The sequence below is a fragment of the Mauremys mutica genome, chromosome 11, assembly GCF_020497125.1.
Source record: "Mauremys mutica isolate MM-2020 ecotype Southern chromosome 11, ASM2049712v1, whole genome shotgun sequence".
Lineage (NCBI taxonomy): Eukaryota > Metazoa > Chordata > Testudines > Geoemydidae > Mauremys > Mauremys mutica.
Window position 1 is genome coordinate 35,761,766 of NC_059082.1, and position 18,031 is coordinate 35,779,796.

Sequence of the window (18,031 nt, forward strand, 5' to 3'; positions counted from 1 at the left end):
TTGAAGATAATTTGGTACTCCTCCAAGTCAAAACTACATTGTTCAATTGTAAATTGTCTTATTATTTAAATAGTCCAGTATAAAGGTCCATTGCTATTTTTGATGCCTCCTCAATTGGAAGTAGAGCGTTTCAGTGACCAGAGCTATTGTGAAGACATGGAAGACTTTGAGAACAGTGGGCAGTTTACGAAAGCTGCAAGCCACAGATTGATAGCCTACTACAGTGATCCCCAACCTTTTTGTGACCAGTAGCACATTCATGTTTTCAGAAGAGTGTGGCGGGCGCCAACAATTTTTCGAGGCTTATTTTGTATTTGTACATTAAATAATACAAAAAACATATTTAATATTACATAATATATGAATCCAGAGAGACGAGAGAAGCCAGAGAGAAGCCGCGAGGACAGGAAACACTGGTGCCTGCAACCCCGGAGTACTCTGTCCCCAGCAGGTGCGGGGGCCCGGATTCTCTCCCTTGCTGGGCACTAGGCGGGTCCCGTGCCTGCCGGGGACCGAGAACACCGGCACCCTCAGCCTGCAGCCCCGGAGCTCTCTGTCCCTGGCAGACACGGGGACACAGCTTCTCTCCCCCCTGGGGCACTAGGCAGGCCCCGCACCTGCCGGGACAGAGAACACTGCGCTCACAGCCTGAGTTCTCTGTCCCTGGCAGGCGCAGGGCCGCGGCCTCTCTCCCCTGCTGGGCACTAGGCGGGCACACATAAATGCCCCGGAGGGCACCATGGTGCCCGCGGGCACCACGTTGGGGACCACTGGCCTACTACATACAATGAATGCAACATAAGAAGAAAATGGCTTATTTGGAAGAAAAGACTAAAATAAGGAGTAAAATTTCTGTCTTCTTAATTGTACACAGCTTTCTTATTTTTTCACATAAAATAATTGTTGCAAGCGACTGCTTCCAGTAGGATACCTTTTTAAAAGAAGTACTAAATGGAATGTTGTGTTAATAAAACTAATTAAAATTAAATATCTGATTTTATTTCTTTTAATCCTATGTCATCATTCCCCGTAATAGTCCACTATCATCCATCATTCCTAAATATATTTATGCACTAGTGAAGGCTAAAGCCAATATTTAGAAGGGCAGAATGATTTAAAATACTGAGTCAAGGTCTTGCCATCTTGTATATAGATGGAAAAAACAACCTTAAGAGATTCTTCTATGATTTTGCTGAGAGTAATATAGCAATACCTATTTGTACCTGGACGAGAAAGAGATCTACTGATTCCTTCCAATGGAGAAGAGTCTTTTAAAAAATGTCCATCATTTCCTCAAAACTTTCTGATAGCATTATTAGTGATTTTCTCAAGAGACTCCTAGATTTAGAGTATTAACACATTCTTTTCACTTAGAGAAGGTTGCTATTACTTATTTTCTTCAGAGTAAGTTACACCACACCCTGCAGTCAGACAGGTAGACATTGTTCATTTCAATGATGTGCAGGGGTGGCCAACCTGAGCCTGAGAAGGAGCGAGAATTTACCAATGTACATTGCCAAAGAGCCACGGTAATATGTCAGCAGCCCCCATCAGCTCCCCCACCCAGCTCCCAGTGCCTCCTACCCACCAGCAGCCCCACTGATCAGCGCCTCACCCTCCCTCCCCGCACCTCCTGATCAGCTGTTTTGTGGCATGCAGGAGTCTCTGGGAGGGAAGGGGAGGAGTGAGGGCATGGCAGGCTCAGAGGAGGCGGCAGGAAGGGGTGGAGTGGGAGCAGGGCCTGTGGCAGAGCCAGGCGTTAGTGAGCACTTCCCCTCTCCCGGCCCCCCCGGCACATTGGAAAGTTGGCACCTGTAGTTCCAGCCCTGGAGTTGGTGCCTATGCAAGGAGCCGCATATTAACTTCTGAAGAGCCGCATGTGGCTCCAGAGCCACAGGTTGGCCACCCCTGAATGATGTGTTTTTAAGAGTTCTGTTTGTTTTCTTTTAGTTCTGAAAAAAAAGTTACGTTTTATATCTGTGGATGCTTACTAGAGATTGAAATTTATAATAACTTGAAACAAATCACTCTGAGTACTGGAGCAAAATTATTGTTACAGATGTCTCTCTGTGAATCTGTTAGATATATAAAACAGATAGAAAGATTAACCTTTATCTCTATTTTCTGTAGATATTTGATTTGGGAACACAGTTCAGAGATAGTTAAAAGCTTATGTGTTAATATAAAGTATTACATTTTAAGCAAAAAGTACTTTAACAATAGTAAGTTTAGTGCTCATGAAAGTAAGGAATCACTGGAACCAGACACAGAGTGAGTAGTTAATATGTAAGAGGAGAAAAAAAAGTTTTGATTATATCTTCTAAGATTTTTTTTTCAGTTATGTGAACATTGCAGCTGAAGTTGGTTTTCATTTATCAGCACAGCAAGTTCCTTTCAAAACTAATACGTTTTCATACTGTCTAGCAAACTTTAAACAAAATTTTCTCAGTAATATAAACACAATTTTCTCAAACTCCCTCAACAAAACCTTGCCAAAATGAGACTTTTTTAAAAAAAGAAAAAAATTCCATTCTAAACAGTTAAGGCTAAACTGTGGCCATGCAGTGTGAGAAAGGACACAGGACTCTCACCTTTGCACATATAAGGGTCACCTACAATCACAGCTCCTGTGCTTGAGGGAGTGCAAAGACTTCTACCAAGTTACTTGCCCTAGGAACAATTCACTGGAAAAGGAATCATCCCTACGTGCTGACCAGTGGAGCAGGCCAGATGCTACATGACATAAAAGGAGTACAGCAATTTTTTTCTCCTTTCCTTCCAGAGCAAGCAGGGAATTCCAAGAGGCATTTTACCTCTGAGTGCTCTTTTTCTTGAGATGCAGCTCTGCTTCATCACACTTTACAACAGAGACAATTATTTCTCAAACTCCACAGGAAATCTATGAAGTATTGCTGTTTGGTAGTACATTAAACACTGCTGGTGTTTTCCAAACTCACAATGAAAACAGTTCACGAGAGAAGACCTTGGGCCCAATTCTCATCACACTAAAGCCTCTTTACTCTCCTTTGGCAGTGTAAGAGGGCCTTAAAGTGGATACAAATTACAGCTAAAAGATCAGATAAAGAAGGAGATCATGCTATTAATGAATTTCTTCTAAGTTACCATTTTTGCAGGAGCTCTGTCCAACTGCAGCCCATTCTGACACCTGGCCACCTTTAGGGGTCCTGATGCTTAACCTTCAGCCTTTTATTTCTCATGCACTATAATGAGGCATTCCTGCACTACCAGTGAACTTAGATATATTTCCAGCAGCAATTTTAGACAGCAATATCTAGGAGCATCAAAGACATCAAACACGGCAAAGCTCCTGGGGTTGACAGAATTCAACCAGAGGTACTAAAGGCATGAAGCAAAATTCTGACCCAGCAGCTAACAAAACTCTGTGATGAAATATGGGTGAAAGAACAAGTGCCATAAGACTGGAAAGATAGTATCATCACCGTATTGCCAGAAAAGGGTGACCTCACCCAGTGCACAAACTGGAGATGTATTATATTGCTATCAATTCTGGGCAACATATTGGCTATCGTTATGTTGCATGGAATGAAGAAAGCAGCGACTGGAATATTATGAGACTAACAGACTGGGTTCCCGCCAGACAGATCATTGTGTGAACAGATATTCACTCTCTGACAAATCACCAAAAAAACCTACTGCTTGGGGGAAAAAATCCCATCTTAATCAACTTTATTGACTTTAAGAAAGTGCTTGATAGTGTCCAGAGAAACGCTGAGGAATATTGCTAGAAGCTATGGGATACCATTTAAGCTACTCAACATTTGAAGGAGTTTGTACAATGAAAGTATACGTTTAGTAAGATCAGACATAGACCTAGGTGTGTGGTTTGATATTGTGACTGGAATTAGACAAGAGTGTGTGCTATCACTAATCCTCTTTTCATTAGCAATAGACTGGGTGATGAAGCAGGCAACAAAAGTTATCATGAATGATGTAAAATGTGTTACTACTGATGAGTTACATGATCTTTGGTTTGCCAATGATATTGCTTTACTAAATATGACGTGTAATGAAATGACTGCCCTTACATCAGAGATAGAACAGAAAGCAGCAAAAACTGGATTAAAAGTAAATGCAGAGAAAACAAGATTATGAAAGTAAGAAACTGAACAAGAGACGCAAAAGTCTACACGATGGAAAAGAAATTGAACAGGTAGAAGAGTTTGGCTATCTGGGGAGTGTAATGACATCTGAAAGTAGCTGCGATAAAGATATTCAAATGAGAACAGGAAAAGCAAATAACACTTTTGGAAGGATGAACATCTGGTGAGACAGAGGTCTCCACACCAAATTAAAGGTCAGATTATACCATGTGATTGTACTGAACATGCTATTATACTGAGCAGAGACTTGGCTGATGACAGTGGCTAATAAAAAGAAGTTGAAGGCTGCCCATCCCAGATGGCTGAGGAAGATATTACATATTTCATGGAAAGACAAAATAACAAATGCGAGACTCAGGAAGATCAAAGAGCAGGCAATGTTAGAAAATATTGTCAAAGAAAGCAAGCTCAGGTCATTGAGACATGTACACCGTATGGAAGATGGGAGACATGCTTAGCAAGCATTGAACTGGGCACCTGACAGTGACAGAAGATACTATATATGCTGGCATCACCTGGGAAGAAGCACCACAACCAGCGAGTGACTGTAACCAGTGGAGGCACTGGACTGCCCAATGTGTCAGCGGCACAGGAGGAATAAGACGGTTACTCACCGTAGTAACTGTTGTTCTTCGAGATGTGTTGCTCCTATCCATTCCAGTTAGGTGTGCGCGCCGCGCGTGCACGGCTCTTCGGAACATTTTTACCCTAGCAACTCCGGCGGGCCGGCTGGGTGCCCCCTGGAGTGGCGCCGCCATGGCGCTGAATATATACTCTAGCCGGCCCGTCCGCTCCTCAGTTCCTTCTTGCCGGCTACTCCGACAGTGGGGAAGGAGGGCGGGTCTGGAATGGATAGGAGCAACACATCTCGAAGAACAACAGTTACTACGGTGAGTAACCGTCTTTTCTTCTTCGAGTGATTGCTCCTATGCATTCCAGTTAGGTGATTCCCAAGCCTTACCTAGGCGGTGGGGTCGGAGTGAGACGTGGCAGAGTGTAAGACTGCTGAGCCGAAGGCTGCATCGTCTCTGGATTGCTGCACCAACGCGTAGTGGGAAGCGAAGGTGTGGACAGAAGACCAGGTGGCCGCTCTACAGATGTCCTGGATGGGGACATGGGCCAGGAAGGCGGCCGACGAGGCGTGCGCCCTCGTCGAGTGAGCGGTGAGGCGGCATGGTGGCACGCGAGCAAGCTCGTAGCATGTCCGGATACATGCCGTTACCCAGGAGGAAATCCGCTGCGAGGAGACCGGCTCGCCTTTCATGCGGTCGGCAACTGCTACAAACAGCTGTGGCGAACGCCGGAAGGGCTTCGTGCGCTCGATATAAAAAGTGAGGGCCCTGCGGACGTCGAGGGTGTGAAGCTGCTGCTCGCGAGGTGAGGTGTGCGGCTTCGGGAAGAAGACTGGAAGGAAGATCTCCTGATTGAGGTGAAAGGCCGACACCACCTTAGGGAGGAAGGCCGGGTGTGGCCGAAGCTGCACCTTGTCTCCGTGGAATATGGTGTATGGTGGACTAACCGTTAATGCACGGAGCTCAGAAACTCGTCTTGCCGATGTAATTGCGACTAGGAAGGCTGTCTTCCAGGAGAGGTAGAGCAGAGAGCACGTGGCCAGAGGCTCGAAGGGCGGTCCCATAAGCTTGGCCAGAACGAGATTTAAATCCCAGGTCGGGGTAGGACGCCGCACCGGCAGGTACAAGCGGTCCAGGCCTTTAAGGAAGCGGGAAACCATCTGGTTGGAGAAGATGGACCGACCTCCCATGGATGGACGAAAGGCGGACACTGCTGCCAGGTGCACCTTCAAGGAGGAGACCGCAAGACCTTGCTCCTTAAGGTACCAGAGGTAGTCCAGGATTGTAGGGATAGGGACTATGAAGGGATTGAGGCCGCGTTGGTCACACCAGAGCGCGAAACGCTTCCATTTCGCGAGGTAGGTGGAGAGAGTGGAAGGCTTTCTGCTCTCTAGCAGGACTTGCTGTACTGCCGCCGAACAGTCCCTCTCTGCGTGGGTCAACCACGCAGGCACCAAGCTGTAAGATGGAGGGACTGAAGGTTCGGATGGCGGAGTCTGCCGAAGTCCTGCGTAATGAGGTCCGGCCACAACGGAAGGGTCATGGGATCCTGAACGGAGAGCTCGAGCAGTAGGGTGTACCAATGTTGCCTCGGCCAGGCCGGAGCGACGAGTATAAGGCGGGCCCTGTCCCTCCGAAGCTTGAGCAGCACCCGGTGTATGAGCGGGAAAGGAGGGAAGGCGTAGAGGAGGTGATCCGTCCAGGAGCAGAGGAATGCGTCCGACAGGGAGCCTGGAGAGCGACCCTGGTACGAACAAAACTGGTGACACTTTCTGTTCTCCTTGGAGGCAAACAGGTCTATCTGGGGAAACCCCCACCTCCGGAAAATTGTGTGCACGACATCTGGGCGGAGGGACCACTCGTGGGAGAGGAACGACCTGCTGAGATGGTCGGCCAGCGTGTTCTGCGCTCCTGGAAGAAAGGATGCTTCCAGGCGAATCAAGTGGGTCACGCAGAAGTCCCACCGGAGCATCGCTTCCTTGCAGAGCGGGGAGGAGCGGGCTCCGCCCTGCTTGTTCACATAGAACATCGCCGTCGTGTTGTCCGTGAACACCGCCACGCATCGGCCTTGCAGACGGGCGCGGAAGGTGTGGCACGCCAAGCGGATTGCTCGCAGCTCCCTGACGTTGATGTGGAGGGAGAGCTCCTGGGGCGACCAGAGACCCTGGGTGTGAAGGTCGCCCAGGTGGGCCCCCCATCCCAACGCCGAGGCATCCGTGGTGAGGGTGACGGATGGGTGAGGGGGGCGGAACGGAACTCCTGCACACACAATCTGTGGGTCCAGCCACCAGTTGAGGGAGTTGAGGGTCGGTTTCGTGACTGTGACTACCATGTCTATGGAGTCGCGGTGCGGGCGGTACACTGACGCCAGCCAGGATTGAAATGGGCGAAGGCTCAGTCTCGCGTACGCGGTGACGAACATGCAGGATGCCATGTGACCCAGGAGGCGTAGGCAGGACCGAACTGTTGTAGTGGGAAAGGTGTGCAGGTCCCGGATGATGGAGACCATCGTCTGGTGCCGAGGTCGAGGGAGGCAGGCCCTGGCCACCGTGGAGTCGAGGACCGCTCCGATGAACTCCACTCTCTGCGATGGAGTCAAAGAGGACTTTTCGGCATTGACGAGAAGGCCCAGTACCCGAAACAGGGATAGTATTTTGGACATTTGATCTGCTACCAGTTGTCGGGATGGTCCGCGAACCAGCCGGTCGTCGAGATACAGGTAGACGTGAATGCGACGACGGCGGAGGGCTGCAGCAACTACTGCCATGCACTTGGTGAAGACCCTCGGCGCGGTGGACAGGCCGAAGGGTAGCACCGCAAACTGGTAGTGCGCACTGTTGACCACAAAACGCAGGTAGTGTCGATGGGGAGGGTAAATCGCGATGTGGAAGTACGCGTCCTTCATATCGAGGGGGGCAAACCAGTCTCCCGGATCCAGGGAGGGGATAATGGACCCCAGGGTTACCATGCGAAATTTGAGCTTGACCAGGTACTTGTTGAGCTCCCAGAGGTCCAGTATAGGCCGGATACCTCCTTTCGCCTTGGGGATGAGAAAATAACGGGAATAGAATCCCCTGCCCCGCATATTGTGCGGCACCTCCTCTATGGCACCCAAGCTCAACAGAGTCTCAACCTTTTGTAGGAGGAATTGCTCGTGAGAGGGGTCCCTGAAGAGGGACGGGGAGGGTGGGGGGGAGGGTGGGGGCGAAACAAACTGAAGGCGGTACCCGTACTGGATAGTATGAAGTACCCAGTTGTCCGTCGTTATTTGGGACCACGCCAGGAGGAAGTGAGAAAGGCGGTTGCAAAATAAACGGGAAGGATCTGGGGAAGAGACTGATGGGCCGTCCTCTGGCGTCCCGTCAAAACGCCTGCTTGGGCCCTTGCGGGGCCTTGGACGACGCCTGGGCCTGGTTGCGCTTGTTGCCGGATGGCCTACGGCGGTTTAGACCGCTTCGCCGACTATTATACGGCCACGACCTGGCCTGGGTAAAAGGCCGGTAGGGCTGCTGTTGCCGGAATAACCTCCTCTGGGTAGCCGGTGTGTGCATACCCAAAGTGCGAATAGCGATACGACCATCCTTGAGGGTCTGAATCCTGGAGTCCGTTTTCTCCGAGAACAGACCGTGAGTCTCAAAGGGGAGGTCCTGTAGAGTATATTGCACCTCCGGCGGCAAGGTGGAGGACTGCAGCCAGGAGATGCGCCGCATGGTCACTCCTGAGGCCAAAGTTCTGGCCCCTGAGTCCGCCGAGTCCAGAGCAGCCTGGATGGAGGACCGGGAGGCTTTCCTGCCCTCTTCGATGAGAGCGGAGAACTCCTGTCGGGAAGCCGTCAGGATCAGCTCCGAGAACTTAGTCAGGGACACGAAAATGTTGAAGGTGTAACGAGCTAGGAGGGCCAACTGGTTGGCAATCCGGAGCTGGAGACCCCCTGCCGAATACACCTTTCGGCCCAACAGGTCCATGTGCCTGGCGTCCTTGGACTTTGGCGCCGGGGCTGGCTGTCCATGCCTCTCGCGGTCATTAACAGACTGCACTACGAGGGAGTCTGGAGTGGGGTGGGTGTACAAATACTCGTAGCCGGTGGGGGGAACCAAGTATTTTCGTTCGACACCCCGTGCGGTAGGAGGAACGGACGCCGGTGACTGCCAGATGGTAGTGGCATTCTTCTGGATAGTCCGGATGAACGGGAGGGCCACCCGCAGTGGGGCCTCAGCTCCGATCACGTTGGTCACCGGGTCGTCGTCCTCCGGGACCTCCGCCACCGGGAGGTCAATAGCCTTTGCCACCCTGCGAAGAAGGTCCTGGTGGGCCCGCAAGTCAATCGGAGGGGGGTCCGCCGTAGAGGCCCCCGCCACCACCTCATCCGGTGAGGAAGATGAAGATAGAGTCTGGACCACCACATCTGCCGGTGGTTGCTCAGGAGGGTGGGAAGCCGTGTCGTGCCCTGGATGCTCTGCGGGACCAGGTGGCGACAGGGCCTCACCCGGTGGTGATGGGGGAGGCCTGCTCACTGTGGCTTCTGGCACCCTGTGTTCAGCACCCGCGGGAGGAAAGGGAGCCCTTGGGGCTCGTGGTAGGCCCAGGGACCCAAAAACCCCACTGCTGTGGTCCAAGGTCCTGGTTCTGGGTGCCAGCCCGGAGATCTCTCCCGCTGCCCGCCTGAGAGGCGACTGACGGCTGACGCGAAGGCCACGGGGGGGGGGCAGAGGCGCTGATGGAGTGCGCCATGGAAGGTGGCAGTTTGTCCCTGGACGGTGCCGAGGATCGGTGCTGACCGTCGCGGTGCCAGGATGGAGATCAGGACCGTCAATTGCCTCGGTACCGGGAGCATGACCGCGATCTCGATCGACGGTGACGGGAGCGGCTTCGGGAGTCGCGGTGCCGAGAACGGCACCGGGAGCCAGACCTCCTGCGGTACCGGCGGTCCGGTGACTGGGACCGGGAGCGTCGCCGGGAGTGCGACCTGTACCGCGATGCTGAGCGGTACCGGGACTGCAACCGGTGCCGAGACGGGGAGCGGTACCGAGACGTTGATCGGTGCCGGGATCGGGATCGGCGTGACGGCGACCGTTTCCTGGATCGGGACCGGGACCGAGACTTGGAGCGCCGTCTATCCCGTCTGTCAGGGGCTGCATCATCGCCGGCTTGCCCACCGACTGAACAGCCCGCACCGGCGGTGCCGGAAGCTCGGTGCCTCTGTGAGCTCGATGAGCTCTCTCGCCGTCGAGAATGTCTCGGGCGTGGACGGGAGATGCAGCTTGACCGTGGTTGGCACCGGGGAGCAGGGAGGTACCGGAGTCGACGGCTCTTGAGGTGCCGGAGTCAATGGAACCGTGCACGACTTGTGCACTACCACAGCCGGTGCCGGAGGTGCCGGTGATGGCTGGGTAAGCTGTCCCGGAGCATGAGGCTTAGAAGCCGAGTGCGCCGTCTTCCGCTTTCTCGGTGGAGAGAGGGAACGGTGCCGGGACGTTGGTGCCGGCTGCGAAGTCCGAGCAGTGTTGGTACCGGGGCGGCTCGGTGCCGCTGGTGCGCTGCGCGCCGAGGACGATTTCGGTGCCGCTGGGGATGGTGCGGAAGGTTGAAGTGCCACCTCCGTAAGGAGCTGCTTCAGGCGAGAGTCCCGCTCCTTTCTGGTGCGCAGCTTAAACGCCGTGCAGATCGGGCACTTATCTGTTCTGTGGGATTCCCCGAGGCAGCGCAGGCAGGAGTCGTGCGGGTCCCCAACGGGCATGTGCCGCTGGCAAGCCGCACAGGCCTTAAACCCCGGTGCCTTGGGCATGAGCCCGCACCGGTTGTGGAAGAAGAGGGGCTAAACCCCCCTAATTCCCTTACTATACTATATCTAACTAAACTTATTCAACTAATCTAACAACTAAACTAAGTTAACCAACTATGTACACTGAAGAAATGGAGAAACGCTAGGGCTGTGGAGGTAAGGGAGCACTCCACTGTTCCAACTGGCCGTCATGGGCGGTAAGAAGGAACTGAGGAGCGGACGGGCCGGCTGGGGTATATATTCAGCGCCATGGCGGCGCCACTCCAGGGGGCGCCCAGCCGGCCCGCCGGAGTTGCTAGGGTAAAAATGTTCCGAAGAGCCGTGCACGCGCGGCGCGCACACCTAACTGGAATGCATAGGAGCAATCACTCGAAGAAGAACTAAAGTGATATCTAGGAACAACTGTTTCACTTTGGATGAAGTTAGGATCACAACACATAAAAGCACTTAAAAAAACCCAAAACAAAACAGGGACCTTGATAGTCTAACATTTTTACAGAGAGATAGGTCTCTGCTGAATTCCTCATTCTGGATAGGCAGGGAGATCACCTCTCACAGAAACAGAAACAGTGAAACACTTACAGACTTAAAACTGGTCCTAGAGTTTTGGGGCCAAATACTGCCTTCCATCTGGAACTTAAATGGCAGGGTAGATTATGGCCCTTGGTTTTTAACATCTACACCACAAGGAAGGAGCAGCAAGCAGCTAGATAAATAATAAAGTCAAACGGGGTTAGTGGAAAAGAAATATTCCCCCATCAGTGATGGCACAATCTAGTAATGATTCAAAATGGCAACTGTAGCACCATACATACTTGGGAGGAATCCGTAAAACTGCATTCAGATTCGTGGAAGAAATCACTACTTGAAGAATGTGTTCAAGGGCTGTGAGTCCTCCTGCAACCCGGAATGCTATCTGATCTGCTGCATTCTGGATAAACACAAATAGAGAATAATAATTATATGGACTATTTACTGAAATTTAAAAACAAATTTAGTAATTAAAAGATGTGTCTGGTGTGTAACTGCCTTGATGTACACTTAGTAAAATCTTAATACAGTTTAATCAGATTGTTCATCTTTTTAATTAGTGCATTGATTGTTTCACTACAGAAGCACGGAGTGGAATACCCCTTTGAATATGCAGGCATTAATGTTACTTGAATGTTGTTTTTCCAGATGATATTATATATGCTGTAACTTCATTATAATACCACTGCTATTTTGAGTTTTTTAAACAGATATTGGTTTAGGGCTCAATCTTATTCCCAATGAAGCTCTAATTGACTTCGGTGGAAGCAAGATCAAGCCCATAATGAAGATTATTTTAACATGAGCCTCATTTAGCTGAAAGCTGAGGTGCAATTTTGTAGGACACATTCTAACAATGAGGGACAAATATGTATTTTATAACATTTCTGATTTTTTCCCCCTTTTGGGGATTAATTTCTGTAAGCATAAATAGGAATTACCCAAACTTCATGTGCATCAACTATCTATCTGATCCTGGACCCCTGGAAGTCAACAGCAAAACTTCAATTAATTTTATTGGTACAGAACCAATGCCAACACCACACATAACAAACCTAACAATTGTGGGACCTTATTATTGTAACCCTCAATCTCTTTTTCCAATTTCTTCCCTCCTTCTCCAGTTGTTTGTTGATTTCACTTGTGTCATGTCTACAATTAGACTGTAAGAACCTTGAGGTAGGGATCATATTCACATATGATTTGTCTGTAAAATACTTAGCACTCTGTGGGTGCTGTACGTCAGAACAGCCCCCTATGAACTAAGGTAATAACAAATAATTTAATAGGATTTCATAGCCCACATTTTTTCTTATCAATATTAGAAGTCATATGTAAACACTACAGTACAAGACAAGTTTTAAGAGCATGTAATTTTCTCCCCAGCAAGTTTAGCTCTCTCAAACATTCACACAAAGGTAAAGCTGTAACCTATTTAAATGGCTTGCCCAAGGTTTCAGAAAAAATGTTCCCATCGATCTACCCATTTCACACCATGTTGGGAGCTAGATTTTGAAGAGATCATAAAGAAGCAATTTTGTTTGACTAATGTGCATTGGATGGGATTTTTAAACAACAACAAAAAAGACTTATCTTCAAAGGCTGCAACTGGTGTGAAATGACAGAAAGCTGTTTGTGCGCGCCAGTTTACACAAGTTGTTAGATAGCCAACTAGCAATTTCTATAGGTTTAATGTTTATGTGACTCCAAAATTTCAGTCAGTTAATTTTAGTCCAGTTAACTCTTAGGGTAGGTCTTCACTTCAGCTTTAACTTGAGTGATGAAGCTTAGCTCAAGTCCCATCCACACAAAAAAACCCCTTAACTCAAGTAGGATGGTGTTTTTAATTGGAAATGGCTTGTCTATCGGGTATAGGCTAAAGCTCAAATTAGCACAACTTGTCAGTTGCTAACTAAACCATTCTGTAGTGTGGACACAGGCTAGCTCCACTCAAGTGCCATTAGTCCTCCAATGCCTTCCCACAATTCTTTCCGTGTGCCCAGAAAGGACTAACTAACAAAGTTTCCAACAATTCACTGGGAAAGAATTCATAGAGCAGCTCAGCTTATTGCAGCACAAAGAACCAAAGGAAATGCCACCAGAAGTCTTAGTGCAGCAAATAAACAAGTGCAGAACCAGTGTGGACACTGCAGCTTGAGTATTATTTTGCAGTGTAGCCACTCTAACTTGAGCCAGACTACCTCTAGAAAAGCAACTGGAGTGTAGATAATTTGATTTAACTCTACAGTGAAGATATACCATTAGTCACATCCTCCAGAAAGGTCTGATCCTGGACCACTGAGGTAAATGGGAATTTTCCCAGTGACTTTAATGTGAGCAGGACTGAGTCCTATATGAAGGTTAAAAGCATTTCTAAGCTACCACTTTCTATTGTGATTAAAAGTGTATACTCAGCGTAATGACTATTGTTACCAAGAAACCTCATACACAAAATAATCAACATGTACGTACAATATATTTAGAGAAATGTATATGAGAATTCCTAGATACATTTGGTATACATGCATCAGAGAATACAAATGGAAAAGCCACTGACCTGCCAGTGCAGGACTGTTCCCTATAGTACATTTGTTAGTGTTGCATCCACTCTAAGTTTTAAATGAGACAAGCAATGCAGTTTTCACCACTTCCTATGGGAGATTATACCACAACCTATTAGATCTCACTATCAAGAAATGTTTCCTGACATTCAGCCTGAATTTGCCCTTTTCAGTTTCATTTAATTACTCCAAGTTATACCCAATTTTATTATACCAATTCTTCTCCCTCCTTTCTGATTACACCATTCCTAAAATTGTAGGCTATTACATATTCCCACTTTAGTTTTTGCTTAGCAAACAAACATATTTCATTCCAAATCTTTCCTTTGCCTTGTAATTTTTCCATACCAAATTTTCTTGCTTTTTCCAAATTCCTCCCAGTTTCTTAACATCTATATATTAGGAAATGAAGTGTCTAGAAATGAACACCTTATTTCGGGTTAGGTCACATCAAAGCCACAAAGAAAAGGACTTATCTACATGTGTGGTAACAGGGTGTCTTCACATGTGTATTCAAAAATAGCACTGGCCTTTTTGATCTCTGCATCAGATTACAAACTCATGTCTAACTTAATGTTTGCTCTTGCCTCTAGGTCTAGGTCTCTTTCAGCATTACTTTTCTAGATCTATCCCTCCCATTGAGTATCTGTGTTTCAGATTCTTTTAATCAAAAAATATTAACTTGCATTTTTGAAGAACTTATGTTTTTGTCTATATTTCTAATCTTTCTAGGGTCCCTTTGTAGTCTTTCTCTGTCCTCCATTGTGTTTGCAATTCCTCCTAATTCAGTATCTCTGAAAAAATAGTTAATGTCCTATTTATTTCCTCATCCAGACCATCAATGAAATCCATGAACATTTTGTTCATTGGATACCACAATGATAAACATCATCATAAATATGAAAGACAGACAAAACAACAAGATTAAATAAAAGGATTTAACTAAAATTATTGTGGTGGATGGAGGGATGTTATACAAAAGGATCTGATTAGCTGCGGAGTTTCCAGGAACTACTTCAAGACAGTGGAATGAGGACTTGAAGGGCTGACCCTATACAGATGGGACTAAGGCCTGGTCTACACTAGGACTTTAATTCGAATTTAGCAGCGTTAATTCGAACTAACCGCTCAACCGTCCACACCAGGAAGCCATTTAATTCGAACTAGAGGGCTCTTTAGTTCGAATTCGGTACTCCACCCCGACAGGTGGAGTAACGCTAAATTCGACATGGCTAGCTCGAATTAGGCTAGGTGTGGATGCAAATCGAACTTAGTAGCTCCGGGAGCTATCCCACAGTGCACCACTCTGTTGACGCTCTGGGCAGCAGTCGGAGCTTGGATTCTCTGACCAGCCACACAGGAAATGACCCGGGAAAATTTGAATTCATTTTCCTGTCTGGGCACTTTGAATCTGACGTCCTGGCTGGACATCGGGGCGAGCTCCGCAGCACCTGCATCGATGCAGAGCTCTCCAGCAGAGGAGTTCATGTTATCTGTGAATAGAAAGAGGGACCCAGCATAGACTGACTGGGAACTCTTCGATCTGATCGGTGTGTGGGGCGAGGAGTCTGTGCTTTCGGAGCTGCGCTCCAAAACACGGAATGCGAAGACCTACGAGAAGGTCTCCAAAGCCATGAGAGACAGAGGATACAGGCGGGATGCAACGCAGCGCCGCGTGAAAATCAAGGACCCCAGACAAGGCTACCAAAAAATCAAAGCGGCAAACGGACGCTACGGAGCCTGCCACCACTGCCCCACCAGTGACCGTGGACTCTGACGATGGGACAGTGTCGACGGATAGTTCCTCGGCGATGTTCGCGGACGGGGAAGATGAGGAAGGGTTTGTGGAGGACAAGGCAGGCGAGAGCGCTTACAACGCTGGTTTCCCCGACAGCCAGGATCTATTCATCACCGTCACGGAGATCCCCCAACAACCCTCCCCGGCCATTAACCCGGATCCTGAATCAGGGGAAGGAGCAGTCGGTAAGTGCTTTAACCATGTTAACTTTTATTCTTAATATAACAGGAATCTTAACTGTGTGAAAAGGAGGGCTCTCTATATATGGGGATAGAACAGAAATCATCCTTGGAGATCTCCACGAAGCTCTCCTTGCGTTAATCGAAAAGCATCAGCAGGAGGTTCCTGGGGAGAGCTGCCTTATTGGGTGCTCCGTGGTAGCACACTTTTCCGCGCAAGGCTTTCATGAGGTACTCAGGGAGCACTGCCTCCCCGAGCACGGCTGCATCGGGCCCTGGTTCGTGCTAGCTTTCACGCAGCATGCGCTCTCTATCTCCTTCAGTGACCGTCCTCAGGGTGATCTCACTCGGAGACTCCTGCATCTAATTTGGGTAATTACTATAATTTTACGCCTGGTCCAAAGTATTTTTAAAAAATCTATGGACAGACGGCATAGCACAGACTCAGCACGCAGCTGCGTGACGAGCGTAACGGAAAGCCAAAGAATATAATGGACGCTCATGGAGGGAGGGGGGAATGAGGACGCAAGGTATCCCACAGTTCCTGCTGTCTCCGAAAAGTATTTGCATTCTTGGATGAGCTCCAAATCCTTCTAGGATCAAACACAGTGTCTGCGGTGGGTCAGGGCATAGTTCGGCAATTTGCGCACACACCCCACCCACCACCAGAAGTGAAAACAATCCTCTGTTGACTCTTTTACATGTCACCCTATCTTTACTGAATGCTGCAGATAGACGCGATGGTGCAGCACTGAACACCGACATCCTCACTCCCCCCACGCTATGGATGGCTGATGGTACAAAAAGACTGGTATCCATCCTCATCATCAGCCTATTGGCACATGGGGCAGTGCAAAAGGACTGGTAACCATGCGTACTAGCATCTGTGAGGTCGATCAAGGGCGCCTGGCCCTAATTTTTCATGGTAGATGGTGCAGTATGGCTGGTAACCGTCCTCATCATTGCAACAGGGGGCTGAGCTCCATCAGCCCCCACCCTTCCTGTGTAAAGAAAAGATTGAATTGCCCCTGGACTAGCAGAGGGATGATGGGCTCCTTCATCCACAGTAATTAATGTCCTGCCTGGACTATCATTGCAGCTGGAGGCTTCCTTCCACTCATTTCTCACAAACAAGTCACTGTGTCTTATTCCTGCATTCTTTATTACTTCATCACACAAGTCGGGGGACAATGGTATGGTAGCCCAGGAAGGCTGTGGGAAGGCTGGAATGAACAGGTGGTGTTGTTGCAGGAGCACCCCCTGTGAATAGCATACAGCTCCAAATTTATGCAGGATCGGACACAGAGCAGCTGTGCTCTCTGGTTCTATGATACAGTGGTTCTCTAGTACACTTGCCCATAATCTAGGCAGGACTGATTCTATTTTTAGATACCAAAAAGGAGGGATTGACTCAGGGAGTCATTCCCAATTTTTGCTTTTGCGCCCCTGGCTGCTCGGCCAGGGGCACTTATGACAGCACCAAATGGTGCAGTGCAAAAGGACAGGTAACCATGCCCATCTTATTACCATCTTATTACCAATTTATGGTATGGTAGATGGTACAATATGGCTGGTAACCATCTCTGCTGTCATGCAAAAGCAAAAGCATGCTGCTGTGTAGCGCTGCTGGCCCGCCTCTGTCAGCGGCATCTAGTACACATATGGTGACATACACAAAAGGCAAAACAGTGTCCATGGTTGCCATGCTATGGCGTATGCCAGGGCAATTCTGGGAAAACGGGCTTGAAATGATTGTCTGCCGTTGCTTTCCTGGAGGAAGTAATGACTGGCGACATTTACCCAGAATCCACCGCGAAAATGATTTGTGCCCCAGCAGGCACAGGGGTCTCAACCCAGAATTCACAGAGACAGCCTAGACTCAGTTAATTGTTCGCAAAAATGTATCTTTGCAAGGAATTCACTCCCTGTTTCCCATCTCACAGCTTCCACTGTCTCCAGACCTGCCACAGCATCCCCCTCGCAGAGGCTGGCAAAGATTAGGCGGTGAAAGAAAAAGACAAGGGACAAGATGTTCGAGGAACGTATGGGCTGCTACCTAGCAGAGGCGGACCAGCAGAGCCAGTGGAGGGAGACCGTCTCTCTATGCCAGCGCTCACACAGCGAACGGGAGGAGAGGTGGCGTGAGGAAGACAAGCAGGCGACTGAAACGCTGCTTGGACTAGTGAGGGAGCAAACGGACATGCTCAGGGCCTTGTGGATGTTCTGCAGGACCGCAGGAGGACAGAGACACCCTGCAGTGTATCTGCAACCGCACTCCCCCGCCACAAAGTCCCATACCCCCCTCACCGAAAATAATCAGGAGGAGGGGCGGCCGGGGACGTGAATACTGTCACTGCACCACAGCACAGTGCTCAAGTACCCAAAAGCTCTCATACCCTACATTTGCCGAAGTCCTTCACTTCCAGACTCACAGTAGTCCCAATCCCAGTCCCATCCCCTGTCTAC

At 49.0% G+C, this 18,031-nt stretch overlaps 1 protein-coding gene across 2 annotated transcripts in view; it reads right to left on the reverse strand.

The window, feature by feature from the left end:
• SCAPER (S-phase cyclin A associated protein in the ER) overlaps window positions 1–18,031 on the reverse strand; it is a 340,257-nt gene that overhangs the window by 102,256 nt on the left and 219,970 nt on the right. For both annotated transcript variants that reach the window (XM_044979453.1, XM_044979452.1), the window contains exon 24: window positions 11,312–11,427. In XM_044979453.1, the coding sequence (XP_044835388.1) occupies window positions 11,312–11,427 (116 nt within the window). The remainder of the gene's footprint in view (window positions 1–11,311; window positions 11,428–18,031) is intronic.